General features: G+C 44.9%; 1 protein-coding gene across 4 annotated transcripts in view; it reads right to left on the bottom strand.

The window, feature by feature from the left end:
• Positions 1 to 21: 21 nt before the first annotated feature.
• Positions 22 to 22520, bottom strand: part of GGT7 (gamma-glutamyltransferase 7) — a 50305-nt gene continuing 27806 nt past the window's right edge. For 3 of the 4 annotated variants that reach the window (XM_044984638.1, XM_044984637.1, XM_044984636.1), the window contains exons 8-15: positions 20057 to 20144; positions 18290 to 18417; positions 11189 to 11277; positions 9202 to 9354; positions 8483 to 8600; positions 7294 to 7431; positions 5184 to 5283; positions 22 to 1464 (exon numbers count right to left, since the gene is read on the bottom strand). In XM_044984638.1, coding sequence (XP_044840573.1) covers positions 1301 to 1464; positions 5184 to 5283; positions 7294 to 7431; positions 8483 to 8600; positions 9202 to 9354; positions 11189 to 11277; positions 18290 to 18417; positions 20057 to 20144 — 978 coding nt within the window. In that variant the 3' untranslated portion in view covers positions 22 to 1300. The remainder of the gene's footprint in view (positions 1465 to 5183; positions 5284 to 7293; positions 7432 to 8482; positions 8601 to 9201; positions 9355 to 11188; positions 11278 to 18289; positions 18418 to 20056; positions 20145 to 22520) is intronic. The other variant, XM_044984639.1, reaches the window with a different exon arrangement.

The raw sequence follows: 22520 nt of genomic DNA, 5'->3' as shown, positions 1-22520 counted from the left end.
ATGAAATACCAAGACAACCATAAGCGGACACACATATATAATATGTACAGTGGCCATAGATATATTAACATCATGAAGGAAACCAGTACACAATAGGCTGTGAAAACAATGACCAAAATATTTTTTTAAAAAATCTTTAAGTGCTGGGTGACTGTCTATAATTTACTGGTGGAAAGAAAAGGAGGGGCTCAAAAGGTGACCAGAATCAATCTGTGCAATGATCATGATCATGCTTTTTATTTCCTCATTTTTATTGACAAGTCAAATGCTGAATTCTTCCTTCAGCCTGTCTTGGATGTTGGGGACTCTAAAAAAAAAATTATGTAAGTAGTTTTTGCTTTGTTTCCTGTCTTATCTCTATACCTTACGTTTTCTAATGCACCCACAACAACAGAATCTAAGCACTGGTTTGAAGTGTTGGCATGAGTTTGGTGCTCATGAAAGCAAGGGACTCACCTTTCCCGAGCAGGGTTAGATGAGACAGTGTTTAAAAAGCCCTGACTCTACATGAACGCTTTCTACATTACAACTTGCACTGTGGCCACCCCCAGTGGTTCTCTTTTGGGGGCACCAGTGGTGAATTACGGGTGCCATTTTTGCCAGTGTAGACGTAGTTTGACTCCAAGTCCAGATCCCCAATGAGTCTATGCAGTAAATTAAGTCAAAACATTGAGGGTGAAGGAGACATAAGGGTACTAAAGATGTGTAGTGATGCATGAATGGGAATTGATATAGGAATATCCATGCTAGTAAAAATCAGCTGAGCCACGGGGAATATTAAAGAAATCCCTGAAGTTCCAGGTACGACTGCCTAGAGCCAGTACATCAATCTGTATTATATATTAATTTATATGAGACAAGGGTGTCAAGCCCGGGAAAGGAGGGAGTTGAAAATTACAGCAACAGCAGCAATTGTCTGTTTGGCACAAAATATTTTGTTCTTTTTGTCATCTCCTTTGCTTATGCTTCTGCTGGTTAAATTAAAATGTTTAAGGTTGGCATTTGAAACGACTGTAATCACTAATGGGGCACTATTAAAGTAAAAGTGTATTCCCAGCATTCCTTTAATAACAACTGACATTATTACAACTCAAATTATTTTTTACAAAATCAAAGGGCTGTGTTGTGGCTTTCCAAGCCACTGTTGCATGGTTTGAGGTGGGGAATGCCGAAGGTCTATTCAGCAATGCAGAAACCCACAGCAAACACTGCTCGTTCCTCCCCGGGCCATTTCGGAACATGCACATCATTTTTGTTGTTGTTTAAAGCCTTATCCAAAGAACACACCATCTGGAGGTTGCTATAATATTGTTGCTCCTGCAGCATCCATGCTTCTTGGGTCTTTCACACCAATGATGAAGTTGTTGGTTCTCCTGGCTCCATGAACCAGGGAAAGCACGTCGACTTTATATACTTGATGACCCCTGGCTTCAAGGAATTCAATATCTTCTTCGGGAAATTCACCTGTCAAGATTTTAGAAGAAGTTATTTTAATTGAAGCCATTATTGCATGAGTTCCAAGTTTTTACCTTAAGCTTCTAATCCAGAGGTAGGCAACCTATGGCATGCGTGCCAAAGGCAGCACGCGAGCTGATTTTCAGTGGCACTCATGCTGCCCGGGTCCTGGCCACCGGTCTGGGGGGCTCTGCATTCTAATTTAATTTTAAATGAAGCTTCTTAAACATTTTAAAAACCTTATTTACTTTACATACAACAATAGTTTAGTCAATCCTTGAGGGGGGCCATTTGGGGATTGGCCCTGCTTTGAGCAGGGGGTTGGACTAGATGATCTCCTCAAGTCCCTTCCAACCTTAATAATCTATATATTATAGACTTATAGAAAGAGACCTTCTAAAAACATTAAAATGTATTATTGGCACGTGAAACCTTAAATTTGAGTGAATAAATCAAGACTTGGCACAGCACTTCTGAAATATTGCCAACCCCTGTATCCATTGTGCCAATGACCCTGCCCATTAGTGTCCTACTCTTAGGGATCTGGGAGGCAGAGAGGCATCACAAGAGTACAGGTTCAATGGCCTAGTAAGAAGCAGTGTCTCAAGAGAGCACACCCAGTTCTCAGCAGCAAAGATGGTGTCTAATGGGGCATTGTCAAGGTAGGCAGTCTTGAGTGAGGGTGGGGGTGGGAATGGGAGAGATATGAGGATCACTTAGGGATGTGAAGGATGCTCCTTCTCAACGAAAGGGGAAAATAAACTGCTGCCATTGCAAAAATTGACGATAAGATAAATGTGGGGCAAGAAAATGAAAATCCAGCAGACAGAACTTCGCTGTAGGCTTCATTGTAGGCCTTTGAGATTAATTCGGGATAAAATATTAGGGCTATCAGAATTAAACAGGAGTATGGGGAAAGCTGTAGTCCACCTTAAAAATAGGTTTAGAAGCAGCACCATTCAGATTCTTCACATAATCGACAGAAACCAGCACCCCTTTTCCTAAGCACAAGAGGAGAAGTCATCTTTTATGCCCCTTATGAACTGTGTGGCAAAAAGTATTAATGGGTGAACTTCAGAGGGTTCAGAGATTTGGGTCAAAAGTTGAGATGCTTCTCTGACTCTCTGGAGCCTGTAAAGCCAAAGTGGAAATCTCTTTGCCTGGAACAAGAAAGTGCTCCCTACTTGGCGTGCCTCAGGTTTTGAGTGCTTAAGATGTATGTGGCTGTTTGGAAAATCAGGCCCCAGTTCTGCAACTGCAGTTGAAGGCAATTGGAGCTCCACGTGCTCAGCACTTTCTGAAAATCAAGGCCCCATTCAGGAGTCTCAAGTTGGGCCCCCAAAATCACTTGTCGGTTTTGATTATTTAAGATGTATTTTTTTACACCAAGATTATTTAAGAGCTGAGACACAACCTGAATTTCCCCTATAACTTATTATTTGTATTCCAGTAGTGCTAAAGGCCCCAGCCAGAGTTGGACGCCTCACTGTACACACACACACAACAGAAGACAGTCCCTGCCCCGAGAACTCACAGTTACAAAGGCAAGACAGACACACAACAAAAAATGCCAGAAGTACAAGCCTTATAAACTACAGTGCAATTTCTTCCCTGGTTCCCTTCCTGTAACCCTGCCTTTCTCTACCTACCTCCCCTGATTTGTTATTTGTTGTGCTTTCACAGTTTTAATATAAATACTGAAGTGTGACTGCAAATTGGCTCAGGATACATCACCACAAACTAAGCAGATAAGTAAAAATCTCATGATAACTATACCTATATAAAGTGTAGGTAAGACTATGGTTTAGAGTATTGTCTACCTGAAACATTCAAAAACCACAAATCAGGCTGCAAAAAAATCATGACTTTTTTTTAAATAGTAAATTTTGGATTTTTTTTTATCGTCTTCTGGTTTCTGAGCTTTCAAATTACATTCCAGTCCCATTTTCAGGCTTTTCTCTGCAACTATGAGGACTAGAAACTTTGGGGAGGGAGGTGCTTTTTTAATGAAAGCAGAGATCTTCCCATAATTCCAGGACACAGAGCTTCAAGAAAAATACTGAATAATGTGAAACTCACAATAAACTTGGGAGAGTTGGCAACACTGCAAGGACATCTAGACCGGTAGAGTTCTGGGCACATGAGAACCAGAAAGATATTATCATGGGTTTCCTCTTCCTGCTAGCTAGGTTGTAGGTGAGCGGAGTTATGGGCACGAGGAATGAAAAGTAAAAGAAAAAGTATTTGTGGGGGTAACGCTGCCTGTAGCTAGCTCTAGGAGAAGCAGGCACCACTGTGTATGAAGACTCTGGCTACATTAAAGGACTGCCAGTTTGAAGACATGTTCTTGGTCTTGCTTCATTCATTTGGATACATGTGGTGCCACGATCTCAGTACATTGGAGGTGTTTTCAGAGAAGAGCAACACAATTATTAAGAGTCAGGTGAATGGTTTATGAGGAAAGACTGGAAGACACTGAACACATACAACTTGGCCAAATGAATCATAGATTATTAGGGTTGGAAGGGACCTCAGGAGATCATCTAGTCCAACCCCTGCTCAAAGCAGGACCAATCCCCATATGGCCCGCTCAAGGACTGAACTCACAACCCTGGGTTTAGCAGGCCAATGCTCAAACCGCTGAGCTATCCCTCCCCCTGAGGGGGTTGGACTAGAAGACCTCCTGAGGTCCCTGCCAACTCTGATATTCTATTATTCTATTATTTGGACGGGACAAAGCACTGGAGATTAGCCAGAAAGGACCAATCACAAATTGGCTGGGAAAATAATGTTAGCCTACTACATCTTTGCCATCTCCAATGTCTATGATACTTTATTATTGTTTTGTTTCAATTCCGTGTGGTCATTATTATATCTCATTGCTGAGCATAACGTACAAGAACTGCTCATCCTACACGCAGGGTGCTCAAAAATACCAGCCCATAACAACTGTCTCTTTGGATATACCCTTAACAGTTTGTACGTGATGAAGACTTAGAATGGCTAAGTATGGCGATGCACAGACACAGGAACAGGAAGCAAGTCTTTTGTGTAAAATTGTCAGCTCTGTGGGATGTTTCTGCGTGGAGGCCTCCTGTCTGTACTGAAACTGGATGTACGGATAACATGAGAGCACAGCTCTTCTATGGCACTTGCCATCTCTTTTCTGCACACCAGGAATCATCCTAACCAGTCCACACCAAGCTGGGAATACACAGTCCCTTTTACAATTCAAGACATTAAATCAGAACTTGTCTATTTCTTTAGCTTTTACCTACAGAAACATAATCCACCAACTGGTGACTTGTCCTGTGATCTCCAAATCCTTCGCTTTCTTTGATGCACATGAGACAATGTTTTAAAATGCTGGATCCCATGTCCAATAAGAATGACAAGAAGGATTTGGAAATCATGGAACAAGTAATGCCAGTCAATTTCACCCATATAGGTGAAAGTTGAAGGAATAAAAGAAATGGGCTAAATTGCTAGAATTTAAAATTTGACTTTGTGTCCCTTAAATTTGTCCCTCCTACCCACCAATCCCTATTCCTAAGCACACTGTAACTTGAAATGGACTTCCCTCTCCCCACCAGCTGCACTGTACATTTAAACAGATGTCTCCTTGAGACAGACTGCAAAGTAATCCCAGACGTATAAGAAAATTCCCTTTGTTTTTTGCCATGATAGAAATGTAGTCTACCAAGATCAGTGCTGATCTCCATACTCACTGTCAACTTGCAGGATGTTGGATTGAAGCTGTGGGTGCAGTCGACCCAGTGACAGACTCTCACTCAGGTTCTTGTTAAGTGTTAAAACATTTACTAAAACCTACGCAAGAAAAAGACCCCAAATATTAACAACTTGATTCAAACACTAAGGAATAAACATCCAAAGCAGCTTCCTAATTTGCAACCCCAACATTTTCAAATTTACCAATGTACACCGGCAAACAGACATCTTTTTGCACAATTACCGATTTTGCACGAACAAAATGCATGTTTTTATACATGCAAATAGGTGCACCTGAAGATACTGCAGGCACATTTTTGGAGAGCCTTTTTAAAAAAATTAGTCCCTAAGGGATATATTTCGAGAATTGCATGAGGTTTTGCATACAGTTCCCATTAAATCAGCAGGAGTCATGAGGCTGAAACTTCAGGGAAATCTCCGAAAAGGTATTTTTATGACCAAAAAGTGAACCCTTCTGATAAAACATTAGGAGGCAAGTGGGTGGCTTTAATCTTCCTCTCACTAATGCCTTCGATGAGGTAAAGTCACTCAGCGTAAAGTTGAGTTCTGCCCTTGCATTGTAATAATCCACTTATATATCCAGTCATGCCATCAGCAAGTGCTCCGTCTCATTACAAATGATAAATTAGGAAGAGCTATTTGCAGAGCTCACAATAGGAAGGATTTCAGGAAGGTATGTGCTAAACTGAACTTCTGTTGGGGATAAGAACCAAAATTCCACTCCCATCCTCCTGCAGTTCTCACAACACAACAGTTCTATTTTCTACAGTTCTTTAAGAAGATGACCTTTGAATAGGTTGTAGGAGGTCATACAACTTTTATGGAGGTTGCTAAGATTCTGTTTTCCCACATTTCTGAGAGCTGTCATCAGAGAAGGCACACAGCCTTGTTCCAGGGCTTGTCTACACAGCACTAGCCAGGTTGTAGATGTACACCACACTAGCCTGTTGTGAATTAACTGGCCATATGGACCTTGGTACCATGCACGAAAAGCTCCATAGTTCTGTACTTTCACACCCTACCTTGCCGCATACTAACTAGCTATGTAGACAGCCCTAGTGAAAAGAACGGACAAACCGCAGCAAATGTGGCTTTAGATTACCAATTACCCAGGCCTGCATGGCTCAGAGGACTGATCTGACCATTTTTAGATCACCAGTTTGGATCCAGGCTGACTAGTAGCAACAGAAAGTTGTTGCTCATTGACACCAGTTAATGTTTTTGTTGGTAGCCTCAGCAGAAAGTACAAAGATTGACTGGGGCAAGCAGAGCTCTCCTTTCTACGCTGGTGACTCTCCCTCTAGGTCAGATGTGAGATGCTTTGGCACAGCACATGGGGGAAGAGGGAGTCACAGTGTGGCTCGACCATATATGAGCCAACATATCGGACCTGCTCCTTTAGCTCAACTAGTAGAGGCTCATGCTTTTAGACCCACAGGACCTACGTTCATGCCCTGCAGATGACTCAACCGGGAGTATCGTTACAAGTGAAACTCATCTTCCATGTCACACCACTGCCCATGTTTTACCAGAGGACTTCAGTCTCCATGGGCTGTTACCCGGAAGCAGAACTAAATGCACATTAAGACAATATTTTAACCTCTTCAAAAACAGGAATTGTGTATTTCATGTTTGTTCTGGTAACCAACGTGTTGGTGTAGGAAACCCCCAGGGCAGAGCATGGGCGGTGGGTACAATAGGCCAGGGGCAGCTGCTGCCGCGGGACACTGAACTGGGGCTGCTCCGGCCCCAGGCTGGCTGGCATGGCTGGGACTGCTCCGGCTGGTGCTTGGATCAGTCGGCAGGCTGGAGCCAGCCCGGGGCTCCTCTGGAGGCGGGGGTGGGGAGGACAGCTCGAGTTCTGGCCAGCCAGGGTTTTCTCTGGCTGTGGGAAAGGACAGGCGGAGGGGCTCAGGGCTCCGGCCGCAGGGGCTCATGCGGAAGGGGTGAGGTCATGGGGCTAGCCTCCCCGAAGGAGTGGTCCACTTGCCGCCCATGGGGCAGAGAAGGCACATGCTGGAAGATAGCTTGGGCCTTCCCCATTGCAAGTGGTTCAGCACATGCTCAGATGCAGTACTCAAAACTGACCTGTGTGATGCTGCTCAAGGCTTTGTGGCCATTGTTAGCTCCCAGACAAAGATAAGTCCCACACATCCCTTCAGATGGTCGAACAATAGTGGGCAGTAAAAAGGACAGAGGTCTTTTTCCAGGCTGAATGAGATTCCTCTGTTGGTGAATAAAATACCCCCAAAAACTAGTAAACAGATCAGAACAAAGATTTTCCATAGCCCAAATTGCTTATGTTAACTAGTTTCTCTTTTCATTTCTGAGTCAATAACTCTAATACTATTGCCTTGATTATGATGCCATTCTCACTGCTATAAGAACATAAGAATTGCCATGCTGGGTCAGACCAAAGGTCCATCTAGCCCAGTATCCTGGCTTCCAAGAGCGGCCAATGCCAGGTGCCCCAGAGCGAATGAACAGAACAGATCATCATCAAGTGATCTAGTTTGCTACTAGTTTACATTTATCTGATACCTTTAATTCCAAGGCACCTGAAGCCCTTTACAAACTATATACAGAAGTCATTTTACCCACTACTAAAATGCAGCCACCTCTGGAATGGAAAGTGGCAACTGTTTAACAGTGCATAGCAATACCACCCAACAGCTTAGCACAGGAAGTGACCAGCAGTGGTCAGTGATGTTCTCTGCCTGAGACCTCAGGATGTGGTTTCCATTGTCTATCACTTTTTCAACCTGGAGAGCAATAATTTTCAAATATAATCCTTAATTCCAGTCAATATAATGTGTGATCAGCCTGGGGGAAGTGTGCTTTCTACACGGCAGCCATGCTAGACTCTATATGGTTTCCTTGCAATACTATGATATTTCACGTAGCCAGATCACACAAACAGGTAACCTCCTCCTGTAGTCTATATTCTATTTCTCCGCTGGATACAGGGCCACCCGGGGGGGGGGGGCTAGTGGAGCAATTTGCCCCGGGCCCCGGGCCCCACAGGGGCCCCCACGAGAATATAGTATTCTATAATATTGCAACTTTTTTTTAATGGAAGGGGCCCCCGAAATTGCTTTGCCCCAGGCCCCCTGAATCCTCTGGGCGGCCCTGTCTGGATAGCATGGAAAGTGAAGAGAACGCGAGAGAGCTCAGCCTGCATAAATAGCCTCTCTTTTTTATTGAGGAAGTTATTTAAGAATAAAAAGAGTTAAGACCAAACGAGTTCAAATTCAGAACTCCTCATGGAATTCATTACCAGGCCAGGAGAGGAGTGGTTCAATGTACTATTCAGCCAGGAAAAATCCAACATCTGACTGTTTAGAAGGATTCCAGAGGGTGTTATTATTCCACTTCCAAATGGACGGTTCAGGGAACTGAAAAGGAAGACAAAGAAACCTTGTGAAAAACCTTCCAGTAATTCATATAACACTCCAAGGCTTGGTACTGTCAGAGCACGACCCCAGATTCCCCCTTCCACCTTGGTGGAGAATCTTCCATAGGTTTTTTTTTAGTGTTCGTGAAAGGTGCCAGCTGATAACGCCAGAGAATGAAGGTCTCTGTGTATGTAGGGAACAGTTACAGCATGGGTAGCTGTAGTGCAAGATTCGTCCACACAGCCCTGTCAACGGGCCTGGAGCCATCACCTGTAGGTGAGAAGCTATTTCAGTCTTCATGCTCCTGTCATCTTGTCATCTCTGCTAAGGATGGCAGGTAGAGTAGGAAATCTGTGATGTGAACACCCATTAGGAACTAGACTAAGACCACCAAGTTATTTCAGATAGGCCATTGAACAGCCATAGATAGCAATGGCTTACAATTACCAAGGATCTAGGTGGGGTGAGCGTTAGGTGATGGGAATAGGTTTGTCATGACCAATCTCCAGAGTCATTCCTCTCACCACCACACTGAATGAATTTTCTTTTCTCTGCTTTCCCATCTCTAAACCCACCGGGGCTGAAAAACAAAATCCTTTACCTTACAACTGCAACAATGTAGTCATCGGGTCCCATAACAAGGACCTGGCTAGCAGGGGGGGCGCTCTCTATGGAGAAGTGTGGAATATGGATACCAGAAGGGAAGGACTGGGAGTCGTTAATCAGCTGACGCAGGAAATCTGCCTTTGATTTACTGCAATGACAAGAGAGAATATGGGGGTGAAAAAGCAGTGAGCTTAGAAAGCAGAGCATCTTCTCTTTAGGGCATATAAATCCATGGGGCAGTACTCATCACAGACCCGTCCAACGTGCCTGGAAGGAATGGAGGTTATTCAACTGTACTATGACAAGCAGGCTCCTCTGGCGTATCAAATGGAAGGAAATGAGACGTCTCAGCCACCGCATTGGGGAGGCAACTCTGTGGTCGTTGTTCTGGACCATTCGTTAGTCAGACTATAGGCTGAAGCACCCGCCCCGTTGCCTGCAGTTCAGTGAGGTTCAATGGACGTGTGGCGAGTGAGAATGATGGAGCATCACTATGACTTTACCATGGGGTCCTGGTCCACGATTAGGGCTCCTGGGTGCTACCACAATACAAATAATAACGTGAGGCTGCCAAAAGGAAGGAAGGTGACAGCTCCCTCGGGTCTTTGTCGGGACATCCTAAGAATGGATACACATAGCCGTGTTGTGAAAAAAAGCTGCTGTGTTACCCTACTATGATTTTTGTAATCAAATGGGTCAGGCAACCCCTGCCAGCTTGGAACACCCCACCTTCTTAGCAGGCATTGATCCTGCAATACGTTAATTTATCTCCTACTAACTCAGTGAGGCAGACATTACTATGCCCGTGGCTATAAATGAGGTGGGAGGGCCTCTGGAGAAAGAGAATCTAGTGTGTGAGCTGAGCAGCCTTGAGGGAGGACCGCTAGGAGCAGTCAGGCCTGGGAAGAAGGTTTGAGGTAATTTTATGTGGTATTATTGTTCATTTCTTTGTTAATAAAGCCAAACCCCAGGAAGGACTTTGCACAGCATACAGGCTTTCTTTCACGGCAGATTGGGAAAGGCTTTGATTGATAGGGGTCAGACGAAAGCATCGCATCCTGGTTACAGTTATATTTGTAGTGGGGTTGGGCCTTTAGCCCCTATTTTAATGAGTTTGTAAGTAGGGTATAGCATGGTTTGTTCCTGATCAAATTATGTCCACACACAACATGGTTTAGGCACAGCTCCTAATGGTGTCACTGTGCTTTGATGGTATTCAAGAGCTGTAGCATGTCTGTCCAACTGGAATCAGACCTTAGCATGATTCCTCTGATGTGTAAATAAGACCTTACTTCACTGTGTTCTTGTTATACAGAAAGGCCTTGTCTACACTAGCAAAATTACCCATTGTTGCCCATACGGGTCAGCAATGGCTGCAGCTGAACCAGCACTGAACATGGTGCACCTGCAAGTGTAGACATCGACGAAGTGCATCCAGCACCACTGCATTAATCACGGCTAATCTGCTTTGAGATATAAGAGACAATGTTTCAATCCCAGATTTGGCAGAGAGCATTAGGGAGACAGAAAGCGCCATTCTGGGTGTTGGGGGAAGGAGGGATCACAGACAGTGTCCTTAATGTACAACTTCTGATTGGCACTGGATGGGCTCAGATGGGAGGTAGGTGCCTCTGCCTGAGCCTCGGAGAAGGGATTTTAGAGGGGTAAAAGTGGATGATAAACATCAGGGTTTAGCCTGTTATAGAAAGAATATAATTAGGAAACCACATTGCAACTCCCCAGAATCTTTCAGGGACAAATTTGTTTTTGCTCATGTGAATACAGGCTGTGAAAGAAGTGAATACATTGGTCACCTCTGAATACAGCACAGCTCATGCTTCTCAAGGCCCTTTGAGAACTGGCCTTTCATCAGTGAAACATAAAGACACACAGAACAAGGACCAGATTTCATTGTACAACAGGATTATTACAATGATTCATATTCATTTATTCACCAAAGCATTCCTCATACTCAGACGTACCTGACCATGTCGTCTACACTATGGTAGATGGATGCGTCACCGACTGGGTCTCCCAAGCTGTTAGCTAGGTCCAGTGCTATTTTTAACGTCTAAATTGAACACAAAGAAACAAAGAGAAACATTTAGGTGGCCCTGGAAGTCTCACCTTCCATTGTCCAGATGGAGAGTGGCACTTACTCTTCCAGCATGTTGGATCCAGCTTCTATTTTGCCCCAACTCCCTGCCTAGTAATCACCATCTTAAGCAGCAAGCCTTCAAGGGTATTATAAAGTGTTGTTGCCTCAAAGGCAGATCTAGCTGATGAAGACATCCTTTCCACCAGGCCAGGTGTATGAAGCCAAGATTTCTTGCTACCTCTCAATGAGCAGAAGTAAAGGGTACAGACAAGACAACCAAGGGACACGAGCTTTACGTTGCAGGCAGCATTACATGAAAGTGGGGTATACCCAACAATATTTGTACAGCTGATGGCCAAGGTGAAATGTACGTACCCACTATCTGTTCATCTGACTTGTGCTAGCACACTCCCATGTAAACAGGTTTCAGAGTCTCCAACGAGAAACTGCAGAATTGGAATTAATTTGCAAACTGGACACCATTAAATTAGGCTTGAATAAAGACTGGGAGTGGATGGATCATTACACAAAGTAAAAACTATTTCCCCATGCTAATTTTTCCCCTACTGTTACTCACACCTTCTTGTCAACTGTTGGAAATGGGCCATCCTGATTATCACTACAAAAGTTTTTTTTCTCCTGCTGATAATAGCCCATCTTAATTGATTAGTCTTGTTATAGTTGGTATGGCAACACCCATTTTTTCATGTTCTCTGTGTATATATATCTTCCCACTGTATTTTCCACTGCGTGCATCTGATGAAGTGGGTTTTAGCCCACAAAAGCTTATGCCCAAATACATTTGTTAGTCTCTAAAGGTGCCACAAGTACTCCTTGCTTCCATGTAAGAAACACAACCATCAGTTCTATTACCTTCCCTCTACTTTCCAGCCGGTAATTACCACTTTCTGGAGCATTCATCACAACACCAAAAAACCATGCCGGATTCCCATGAGACTCCTGCTGAGGAGCTGCACATGCTCTTAATGCCCAGTTCACCAGCATCCCATTGCCACAAAACAGGAATTTGGGTTTTTTTTGCTACCCCTATTTCTAATTATATGTCACCCACGTGGCTTGAATGGAAAATTTTAACCCCAGAACATTTAAAGGGCCAGCATTTTAAAAGCACGATGGAGACATGCATGGGTGGTGCATGATTCCTGCATTTGGGAAATCTGGACATGAGCACTGGAAGCGCCCTAGAAGTGTCTGAGTCGAGGCCACTGGTGCCTGGACCATGGCCCCACCCCCTTCTCCACCCTGAGGTTGTAGAACTGATGAATGTAATTGTTTTAATTGTTCACTTTATTAATGTCACTTCATAAGTAAAGTTTTATGAATGAAACAACATTCATTCATAAAACCGGTTACCCCAATAACTGGCTAATTGGCAATGAAGATGCTTGTTAAGAGCCATAGCATTCAGCCAGCTGCCCTTATAAATTTCACTTTCAATCCAATTGCTGCTTAAATCACTGAAACGTGCTCTGTTTCAACACTGTAACTTCTGCTCACTGTTTGCCATTCGTTATACTTGTCTACATTGTCGCTTCTGTTCACTCTTTGTCATTCCTTACACTTGTCCACATTGCAACTAAAACTCCATTTTAAAACGCTCACTCCATTTTGTAAAAGCCTGTTGTAATCTTATTAGTTTAAATGTGTGAATGGCGTATGTATGGATGATGGAATCAACCTCCAGTGCCAACCTGTCCTGTGAATGGCTTGCCAACTACAAAAGCAGTTTCTCCTCACTTGGTTTTCACACCTCAGCTGCTAGAAGAGGGCCTCATCCTCCCTGATTGAACTAACCTCGTTATCTCTATCCTGCTTCTTGCTTACATATATATACCTGCCCCTGGAAATTTCCACTACATGCATCCGACGAAGTGGGTATTCACCCACGAAAGCTCATGCTCCAAAACGTCTGTTAGTCTATAAGGTGCCACAGGACTCTTTGCTGTCTGCAACTGACGGGTGATCAATCACACCAGAGGCAGCGTGACACAGCAAGACCTAAAGACTCTGGATTCAAACTAAAAGCCTATAAAAAAGATGGGTGAGATGGAAGACTTTGGGTAACGTTCTGCTGCCAACATGGGAGGGCAGACCCAGCCCTTCCTGGGGCCCGGCTTTCCTGGCCAGTTAGCCGCCACGAGCTACGATCCCAAGCTGCGAAATCAAGGCACGGACTCAAGCTATGTTCAGGACTGTTAACTATACAGCAGCTGCAGATCATCTGATGTGTGTGTATGGGTGTGTGGGTGTGTATAGGTATTAGGTATTGGTCATAAATCAAATTGTGTTATAATAAATGTGGCATCTTTGCCTTATCCCCCAAAATGATCCTATGTAGTTTTGTCTGCATAACAAGGCCATCCCCAAGCTTGGCCTCCTCCCCCTGAGGCTCTGCCCATGCTCCACCCCCACTCCACCCCAGGCCCTGCTCCCACGCAGCTCCCCATGTCCCCCCGTCTCTCCACCCTCTCCCGCAAGGCCCCCCCACCCTTCGCACCTCTCTGCCCCTCCCCCAAGGTTTCCCCACCTACCGCTCTTTGGCAGGTGGGGGAGGTCTTGGGGGAGGGGGCGGAGAGGTGCAAGTGCTGGGCGGGGGACAGGCCTTGGGGGAAGAGGCAGAGCGGGGGTGGGAAGAGGAGCAATGCAGGCAGTGCCATAGGGGAAGAGGATGACCTGGAGCGGGGCCTCGGGGCAAAGCACGAGCAAGGTTATATGGCCCGGGCGCCCTTTCGGTGGCGACGCTCCAAAGGTGTCCAGAGGGAGGTGCGCCACGTCCTGTTTGGGGAGGCTTAGCCTCCCCTGGCCTCTTATACCCGCCGCCCCTGGAGACAGGGCATCTTCATGAACACACAAGCTTGCCAGGTGGGCCAAGCTTTCACACATGGACAAAGAAGATGCATCACCAAGAGCCAACTTATCCACCCACGTTTGAAAATGCAGCCCTGGGTGTTTAGCTCGATAAGCTGGTTTCAATTAACTACAGAAAGAAGGGAGAAGTGTTAGCCCAGAGCTAGTGTACATGCACATTTTGTTCCCTTCCAAAACTGTTGTGATTTGACTCAGGTTGATTGGCAGCTTCTTAGGATCAGGACAGCTTTATGATTCATTGCCGAAGGCAGCGTTACAAGAACAAACGTGCTTTTCAGTCAAACAGGCAGGGGACAAAGACAATTTATTGGGAGGTTTCAGCTTTAAGTTGGTGTTGCTTTCATTCTAGGTTCAAGTCATTGCTTAATCCTTTAGATTTATAGCCCAAATGTCTATTATGTTTTGTCATGTGTGGTGCATAAACAATTCCTCTTCATGAGTCGTAATTTATCTTCCGATGTACCATAAAAAAAAATTCACTGTTGGAAAACTGCTGCTTTCCACTAGTCAAGACACTATGGGAGGGATTTTCCTTTGTGCAAGCGAGCTAGCAGCCAAGGACAAGGGTTGTAAAAGCCCCTTTGGCGCCTAGAGAAGAATTCCCCCAGCTCCTCCAGAACAGGCAGGACACAGGACAGCTAAGGCCCAGCCAGCAAGCCTTGCTTAAAGGTGCTTTTCCTTCTGCTGCGCCTGGCCTGCACCTTCTGTGCTGCATTTCCAGTGGGTGCAGCACAGAATCTCAGCCAACACCTTAGCAATGTTGCAATTTGCTTTAAGGCCTCAATTCGAAAAACCTCACTGAGTGTGCTGTAGATGGCTACCAACATACTTATGCTCACCAATCACAGAATCATAGAATCATAGAATCTCAGGGTTGGAAGGGACCTCAGGAGGTCATCTAGTCCAACCCCCTGCTCAAAGCAGGATCAAACCCAACTAAATCATCCCAGCCAGGGCTTTGTCAAGCCTGACCTTAAAAACTTCTAAGGAAGGAGATTCCACCACCTCCCTAGGTAACCCATTCCAGTGCTTCACCACCATACTAGTGAAAAAGTTTTTCCTAATGTCCAACCTAAACCTCCCCCTCTGCAACTTGAGACCATTACTCCTTGTTCTGTCATCTTCTACCACTGAGAACAGTCTAGATCCATCCTCTTTGGAACCCCCTTTCAGGTAGTTGAAAGCAGCTATCAAATCCCCCCATTCTTCTCTTCTGCAGGCTAAACAATCTCAGTTCCCTCAGCCTCTCCTCATAAGTCATGTGCTTCAGCCCCCTAATCATTTTTGTTGCCCTCCGCTGGACTCTCTCCAATTTATCCACATCCTTCTTGTAGTGTGGGGCCCAAAACTGGACACACTACTCCAAATGAGGCCTCACCAGTGCTGAATAGAGGGGAATGATCACATCCCTCGATCTGCTGGAAATGCCCCTACTTATACAACCCAAAATGCCATTAGCCTTCTTGGCAACAAGGGCACACTGTTGACTCATATTCAGCTTTTCATCCACCATAACCCCTAGGTCCCTTTCTGCAGAACTGCTGCCCAGCCATTCGGTCCCTAGTCTATAGCAGTGCATGGGATTCTTCCGTCCTAAATGCAGGACTCTGCACTTGTCCTTGTTGAACCTCATCATATTTCTTTTGGCCCAATCCTCTAATTTGTCTAGGTCCCTCTGTATCCTATCCCTACCCTCCAGCGTATCAACCACTCCTCCCAGTTTAGTGTCATCTGCAAACTTGCTAAGGGTGCAGTCCACACCATCCTCCAGATCGTTAATGAAGATATTGAACAAAACCGACCCAGCACCGACCCTTGGGGCACTCCACTTGATACCGGCTGCCAACTAGACATGGAACCATTGATCACTACCCGTTGAGCCCGACCATCTCGCCAGTTTTCTATCCACCTTACCGTCCATTCATCCAGCCCAGACTTCTTTAACTTGCTGGCAAGAATACTGTGGGAGACTGTATCAAAAGCTTTGCTAAAGTCCAGAAATAGCACATCCACTGCTTTCCCCTCATCCACAGAGCTGGTTATCTCATCATAGAAGGCAATTAGGTTAGTCAGGCATGACTTGCCCTTGGTGAATCCATGCTGACTGTTCCTGATCACTTTCCCCTCCTTTAAGTGGTTCAGGATTGATTCCTTGAGGACCTGTTCCATGATTTTTCCAGGGACTGAGGTGAGACTGACTGGCCTGTAGTTCCCTGGATCTTCCTTCTTCCCTTTTTTAAAGATGGGCACTACATTAGCTTTTTTCCAGTCATCCGGGACCTCCCCCGATCGCCATGATTTTTCAAAGATAATGGCCAATGGCTCTGCAATCTCATCGGCCAACTCCTTTAGCACCCTCGGATACAGTGCATCCGGCCCCATGGACTTGTGCTCGTCCAGCTTTTCTAAATAGTCCCGAACTACTTCTTTCTCCACAGAGAGCTGGTCACCTCCTCCCCATACCGTGCTGCAGAGTGCAGCTGTCAGGGAGCTGACCTTGTCTGTGAAGACAGAGGCAAAAAAAGCATTGAGTACACTAGCTTTCTCCACATCCTCTGTCACTAGGTTCCCTCCCTCATTCAGCAAGGGGCCCACACTTTCCTTGACTTTCTTCTTGTTGCTAACATACCTGAAGAAACCCTTCTTGTTACTCCTAACATCTCCGGCTAGCTGCAACTCCAAGTGTGATTTGGCCTTCCTAATTTCACTCCTGCATGCCTGAGGTAGTTAGGTGTGTATGTGGCTGCATACGAATCTGCAGTTATTTGCAGGAGCAAACTGCAGGCATAAAAAGGGGGATCAACAGTATTGGCAACCCCAAGCACTCAAAAAACATGACTCAGGCCCCCAAAATCAGGAGATTGGCTTAAAAAACATGAGATTTAAAAAATAATAAACATTGGTTCTTTTTATTTGCGTTCTGGGTTTGGTGTTGATGGGGTGCACTTGGGTCACATTTTCAGGCTTTTCTCCACAAATATGAGGGCTAGAATTTATTTTAAAAAAATGAAAGCTGAGGCTCTCAAATAATCACGTGACTCCAGAACCTAGGGCTTTAAGGAAGAATAAACCCACACCAAATATTGCTAAACTCATAATAAAATTGCAAGAGTTGGTACCACTGGAACAAATTCAGGCCCCTTTAAAAATCAGACCCCAAAATGTCTTTGCATTGCTACCAACATCAGAATAGCTGTGTTTTAAAGGTAAACTGCAAAGCCTTAAGAAAGATTTTTTTAAAACCACCCACTGTCATGTTCACAAAGTTACTTCTCTGACTATAGCTGCACTTTGAATATTATCTATTTACATCAGCTTATTTTACTCCAAATACCTGTTACTTCTCTGGTTACTGCTTCCTCCTCAAGGCACTGAGTTTGGATGCAAATCCCATTTACGCCCCGCCTTAAAAGCCAAATGTTTCAGACCTTGCTCAAGACTTACACAGGTCAAACCTGGGAGTTTGGGCTAATGAGTCTAGATGAAGGACTGCAGAATTTGGTACCTAGGGCTTAAATAGTAAGAAGGGCCCTTTGCAAGGTGGTAAATTCCATCTTATACAGGTATCTATCTACACAGTGCTCACTAAAACTCCCAAAGTCCTATCCAGCAGGCACTGGGCTCACTATAAAACCTGGGAAGGATTCAACGGAGTAGGCTTTTCTCTGGACTTCCAAATCCCAGTCACAAACATGAAGCATCTGCCCACAAGCTATAACACCCCCATCCCCTAAGAGTCCTCTGTTAAAGTCAATAACTAAGTGGCTTATTACACTGATCTAACAATGAGGAAATAGACAGAACTGTCCTCAGCTGTGGCAATGACTGCATACAGGAAATAAATGGCAATACAGTTGTTCCTTTGCAAGTTTTGTTCAGGCAAAAGGGGTTCAGATAATCAAGAGACTCAGGACTACCCTACAGTACCTGCATATGTCTGGTACAACGTCAAAGTCCAGATTTAAATCTTAGCAGGCTGTTTTCCCATTAACCCCAACGGGAGTTTCCTATGTAAATTCTCTGCACAATCTTTACGGAAACAAAGCCCTTTTACATCAACACAGAAAACTCAGCCAAGTGGTTAGCCCAGTCTTACCTCTGCTATCCAATGGAGGGTATTTTCCCTGGTTACCTGGCTCGTGATATTAAAGCCCTCCAGGATATTTAGAGCTGTGATCAGTGCAGGACCCGCATGTGGAGGTGGAGGGCTGAGAACGAGGTGACCTGTCAAGGTGAGAGGAGAGGAATACAGCTATTCACAGTAGAAGCTGCTTTGTCAAGGTTTTATAGGACTGTTCTATCTTTAACATTTTACTGTGAGCTGTCATCCAAGGAAAGGAAAACAATCATTTCAAATGCGGGAAGGTAATTATAGGAGATTTAAAAAAGATTTCTTAAAAGACAGGTGTCACAGGGTAGCTGGTCCCTGTGAGTAGACCATGCCCAGCTCCCCCGTGTCAGAGCAGGTGAGCCCACCTGAGACAGAGAGGACAGAGCTACACCTGAGCTCTGAAGGCCAGTCAGAGGGTAGGAAGAGGAGGAGAGACTGAGGCAGGTTGTGCCCAGGGAGAGGAATCATGGAGGAGTGGCGCTAACTCTGGTGGTGGTTCCTGGGGAGGTAGCCTTGGGGCTGGTGTTCCAGAAAGGAAACTGAGCTAGCACAGTGAGAGGCAGGGGGCTGCATGGTCACCACTTGGCCACCCTATTCCAAAATAGGATAGTGGTCCATTTTTCTCCTTTTTGATGGATAAAGAAGACCTGGAAGGCTTTTTTCCTGCTTGTTTCTTACATTAGAAATTCAAATCTTGTCTATGTTGGGGAGTGGGGGTTGTGAAAGACTCTATGAGTGACTGGTGAACTTGTAGGTTTATGACCTCACAGGTCCAAGGAAGTAAAAGACAACTGAATGTGAGGGAAGGGATTTGTATTCAGTTTGTTTAAAACTCTTTGAGTCAGGTTGCCAGTTGCTGCAAACCAATGCAACCCCACAGACTCCATGAAGATGCACTGATTTACACTAGCTGAGAATCTGGCCCTTTACCTTTTGTTTGTTTTTGTTAAGAAACCTGTATCTCAAATGTCCAAATGAGCAGAAAAAGAAGAAAGGGTCATTTGTAAAAGATTCAACACCTTTCCCCTGCAATTAAAGAATGAGGAAGTTAAGGGATGTGTGGCTCCTCCAAGAAAGACCTCCAGCAAAACAGAATGACCAGTTTTCACAGTCCTGTTATTTTTACGGTAAAAGAAAAACCAGGGGAAAAAATTACTCTTCAGGCCTTCTCTATCCACCATAAAAAGGCTCAAAAGGGCATAATCCCATGTTTTTCCCCTTTGCAGATCACCTTTAAGGACCATTTGCAAGCTGTACAAAACTCCTGGGCTATGACATGGCCTGGCTTACATCAGGATACAATATGGCATCAACACATGGTCAAGTTGTGGCTCTGTGTGATGAGGTTACATCAAAATATCAACACTTGCTTTCACAAGTCCCAAAGCTATCTGAGGGCTTGCCAATATTTCACAAGTGAGGATCAGAGAATACAGGCTTGTTCTGTCAAGGAAAACATGATCCTGTGTCAAATGCTGGAAGTATTCTTAACTTACTGAGATGCATCACAGTCACTAATTTGCAGCAGGAAGGTGACTGGGACAGTCTTAATGACCTAGGTGGATCTGTACGCTGCGGACACAAGCCAGTACTTTTGACAGGGGTTAAGCTTAGTGGCTTTGCTGCCTCACACTCACTTCTCCCCTGGCTTTGGGGGGCAGTTCAGATTTACAGTTGTTAACTGATGCTATCACGTGCCATAGGATGTAGCAGCCTGTGCACCGGAGAGGTGGGGCTGTCAGGACACTTTACCTTGATACACCGTGTGGACTGGATTTTCCACTACAGCATTGTAGTTAATGAAGTCTTCTTCTAACAGGACTCCTCCATAGTTATGGACCTGAACAAAAGGGCAAGGCAGGGCAAATCAAAGCAGCTGAGTCAATGAGTTATTGCAGTCAGCGTGCCACCCCAGTAAACAACATAGTATTCCGACTTTGGTTAAACACCTGTTTGCCTCTTATTATGATTTTTGGCTGTGGTGTTCAGAGTCTAAGGGAGTTAGGAGCCCACTGAATTTCAATAGAATCTGAGTACCTAACTGCCTTAGGTTTCCTTTGAAAATCCCATCCTTTATGACTAAAAACTGCTTTGGTCCCTCCCCCTACGCCCAAGTGTCAACACACTGAGAAGTTCTGTAGCCCAGCCCCTATAGCATGCCTCAGTGATGGACACTATGAAACAGCTCTGCATCTCCCTCCATGGCATGATGGGGTGACAGGCACTGCTACAGCTCTGCAGACTTCCGTGGGGTGACCCAAGGGATGTATCTGGTCCGGTGCCTTTAGTCTTCCTCCTCACATTTTCCAGAGCATGCACTTCTTCGAAAGAGACCTTTCCCCCAGGTTCCTTGCAGCATAAGAGAGTTCTCTCCCCTTTCATCCTTGGTTCTTTTCCTGTTTATTTCTCAGTCTCCTCTCCTCTATAGCAATGCCGGTGAAAGAGGGACATCTGGCTCCTTTTATTTTTAACTCCTCCTACAGACTGCTTGCTGCACATATCACTTGGCCATGGAGTAATGAGGCCTGCATCTCAGCCCTGGAGCCCATTAGATACCTCTGCAGTAATCATCATTATAATGAGGATACTTGGCCCTTCTCTAGTGCTTTTCATTTGAGGATCTCAAAGTGCTTGACAAATAATTAATTAATTATGCCTCAGAACTACTGCAGAGACAGGCGTGACGTGAAATGTTCAACTCTGGTTCTGCTCAGAAGTATCTGGATGTGGGGTTTTGGTTCTGGGAAGAAAATGCAATTTTTTTAAACAGTGAAGGTGATCGGAACAGATTGCCAAGGAGAGGAAGGCTGGTCCAGTGGTTAGGGCACTAGGACTTTGAAAACCTGGATTCAATTCCCTGCTCTGCCACAGACTTCTTGTGTGACCCGGGGCAAGTCACTCAGCTTCTCTGAGCTTCAATCCCACATCTGTAAAATGGAGATAATAGCACTGCCCTACCTCCCTGGCGTGGTGTGAGGCTAAATAGATTAAATATTGTGAGGTGCGCAGATAATACTGCTATGGAGGCCATGTTAGTGTGACACTCTGTGCCCCATAGTCACCATGGTGGTATAAGTATTACATGTTTTGTACACAGTATGCCTTGTGAGAGATCATTTTAAAAGTTTCAATCTGTTGAACATTAACATCCTGTTAAATTGTATATGCTATCACTGTATAGGAAGTTATGACGTTTGGCTCTGTATGTGCCACTGAAACATGTTGTGAGGTTGGGAACACCCACAAGCAGCCTTTCAGGTACAACAATAAAAAGGCCAAACAATGTTAATGGCCCATTGAAGAGAATCAAACACTTACAAGGAGTACCCCAGGAACTGTATACAATGGAAACCTCTCAGAGATAGCACGTACCCAAATGGAGACTGTTTGACTCATGTCCCAGCAAAAGATCTTTCCAGCAAGCTGGAAAAAGATATAAAAGGGGGAAGTGACATCATCACTTGGCCTCACTCGCCCTACAACACAACACCTGAAAACACCTGAGGAACAAAGATTGAACTGCGAGAATAAGAATCCCAGGCAGGATAGAACAATTCCTGTCTGCAAAAGCTATAATCTGTTTATATAGCTAACAGGGTGAGACACTGCTTGATTCAAATCCTATCTAGTTTATAAAGCTTAGATTACATTTTTGTTTATTTCTTAGGTAATCTGCTTTGATCTGTATGCTCACTACTTATAATAACTTAAAATCTATCTTTCTGTAGTTAATAAATCTGTTTTATATTTTTACCTACAACAGTGTGATTTGCTTGAAGTGCTTGAGGGAATCTGTTCAGCAATAATAACTGGTGCTTTGTCCTCTCCACTTTGAGGGAGGGGCGGACTGGGTAATAAATGTGTACTGGTCAGGCTTTTGACCAGGGCAAGATCGTTCAGCTCTGGGGTCCCAGCAGTGGCGAAGCCAGGTTTTAGCAGCAGGGGGAGTGAACACACAAAAAAGGCACCACCCGCCGCGAAGAAAAAAGAAAAAAAAAGAAAAACCCCAACTAACCCGCCACCGAAGTGCCATTGAAGACCTGCAGCAGCTGAAGGACCCGCCACCGAAGTGCTGCTGAAGATCTGGAGCACCACCCGGAGCGCTGCCAGGTGAGTAAAAATTAAAAAGGCGCCACTTTTCTGCTCAGTGGGAGCAGCCACTCCCCCTGCTCCCCCCCTAGCTGCGCTACTGGATCCCAGGCTGTGGAGCAGGGGG

Source organism: Mauremys mutica, chromosome 13, assembly GCF_020497125.1.
Source record: "Mauremys mutica isolate MM-2020 ecotype Southern chromosome 13, ASM2049712v1, whole genome shotgun sequence".
Lineage (NCBI taxonomy): Eukaryota > Metazoa > Chordata > Testudines > Geoemydidae > Mauremys > Mauremys mutica.
Note: the sequence above shows the minus strand (reverse complement) of the source record. Positions and strands in the feature narration are given on the sequence as shown.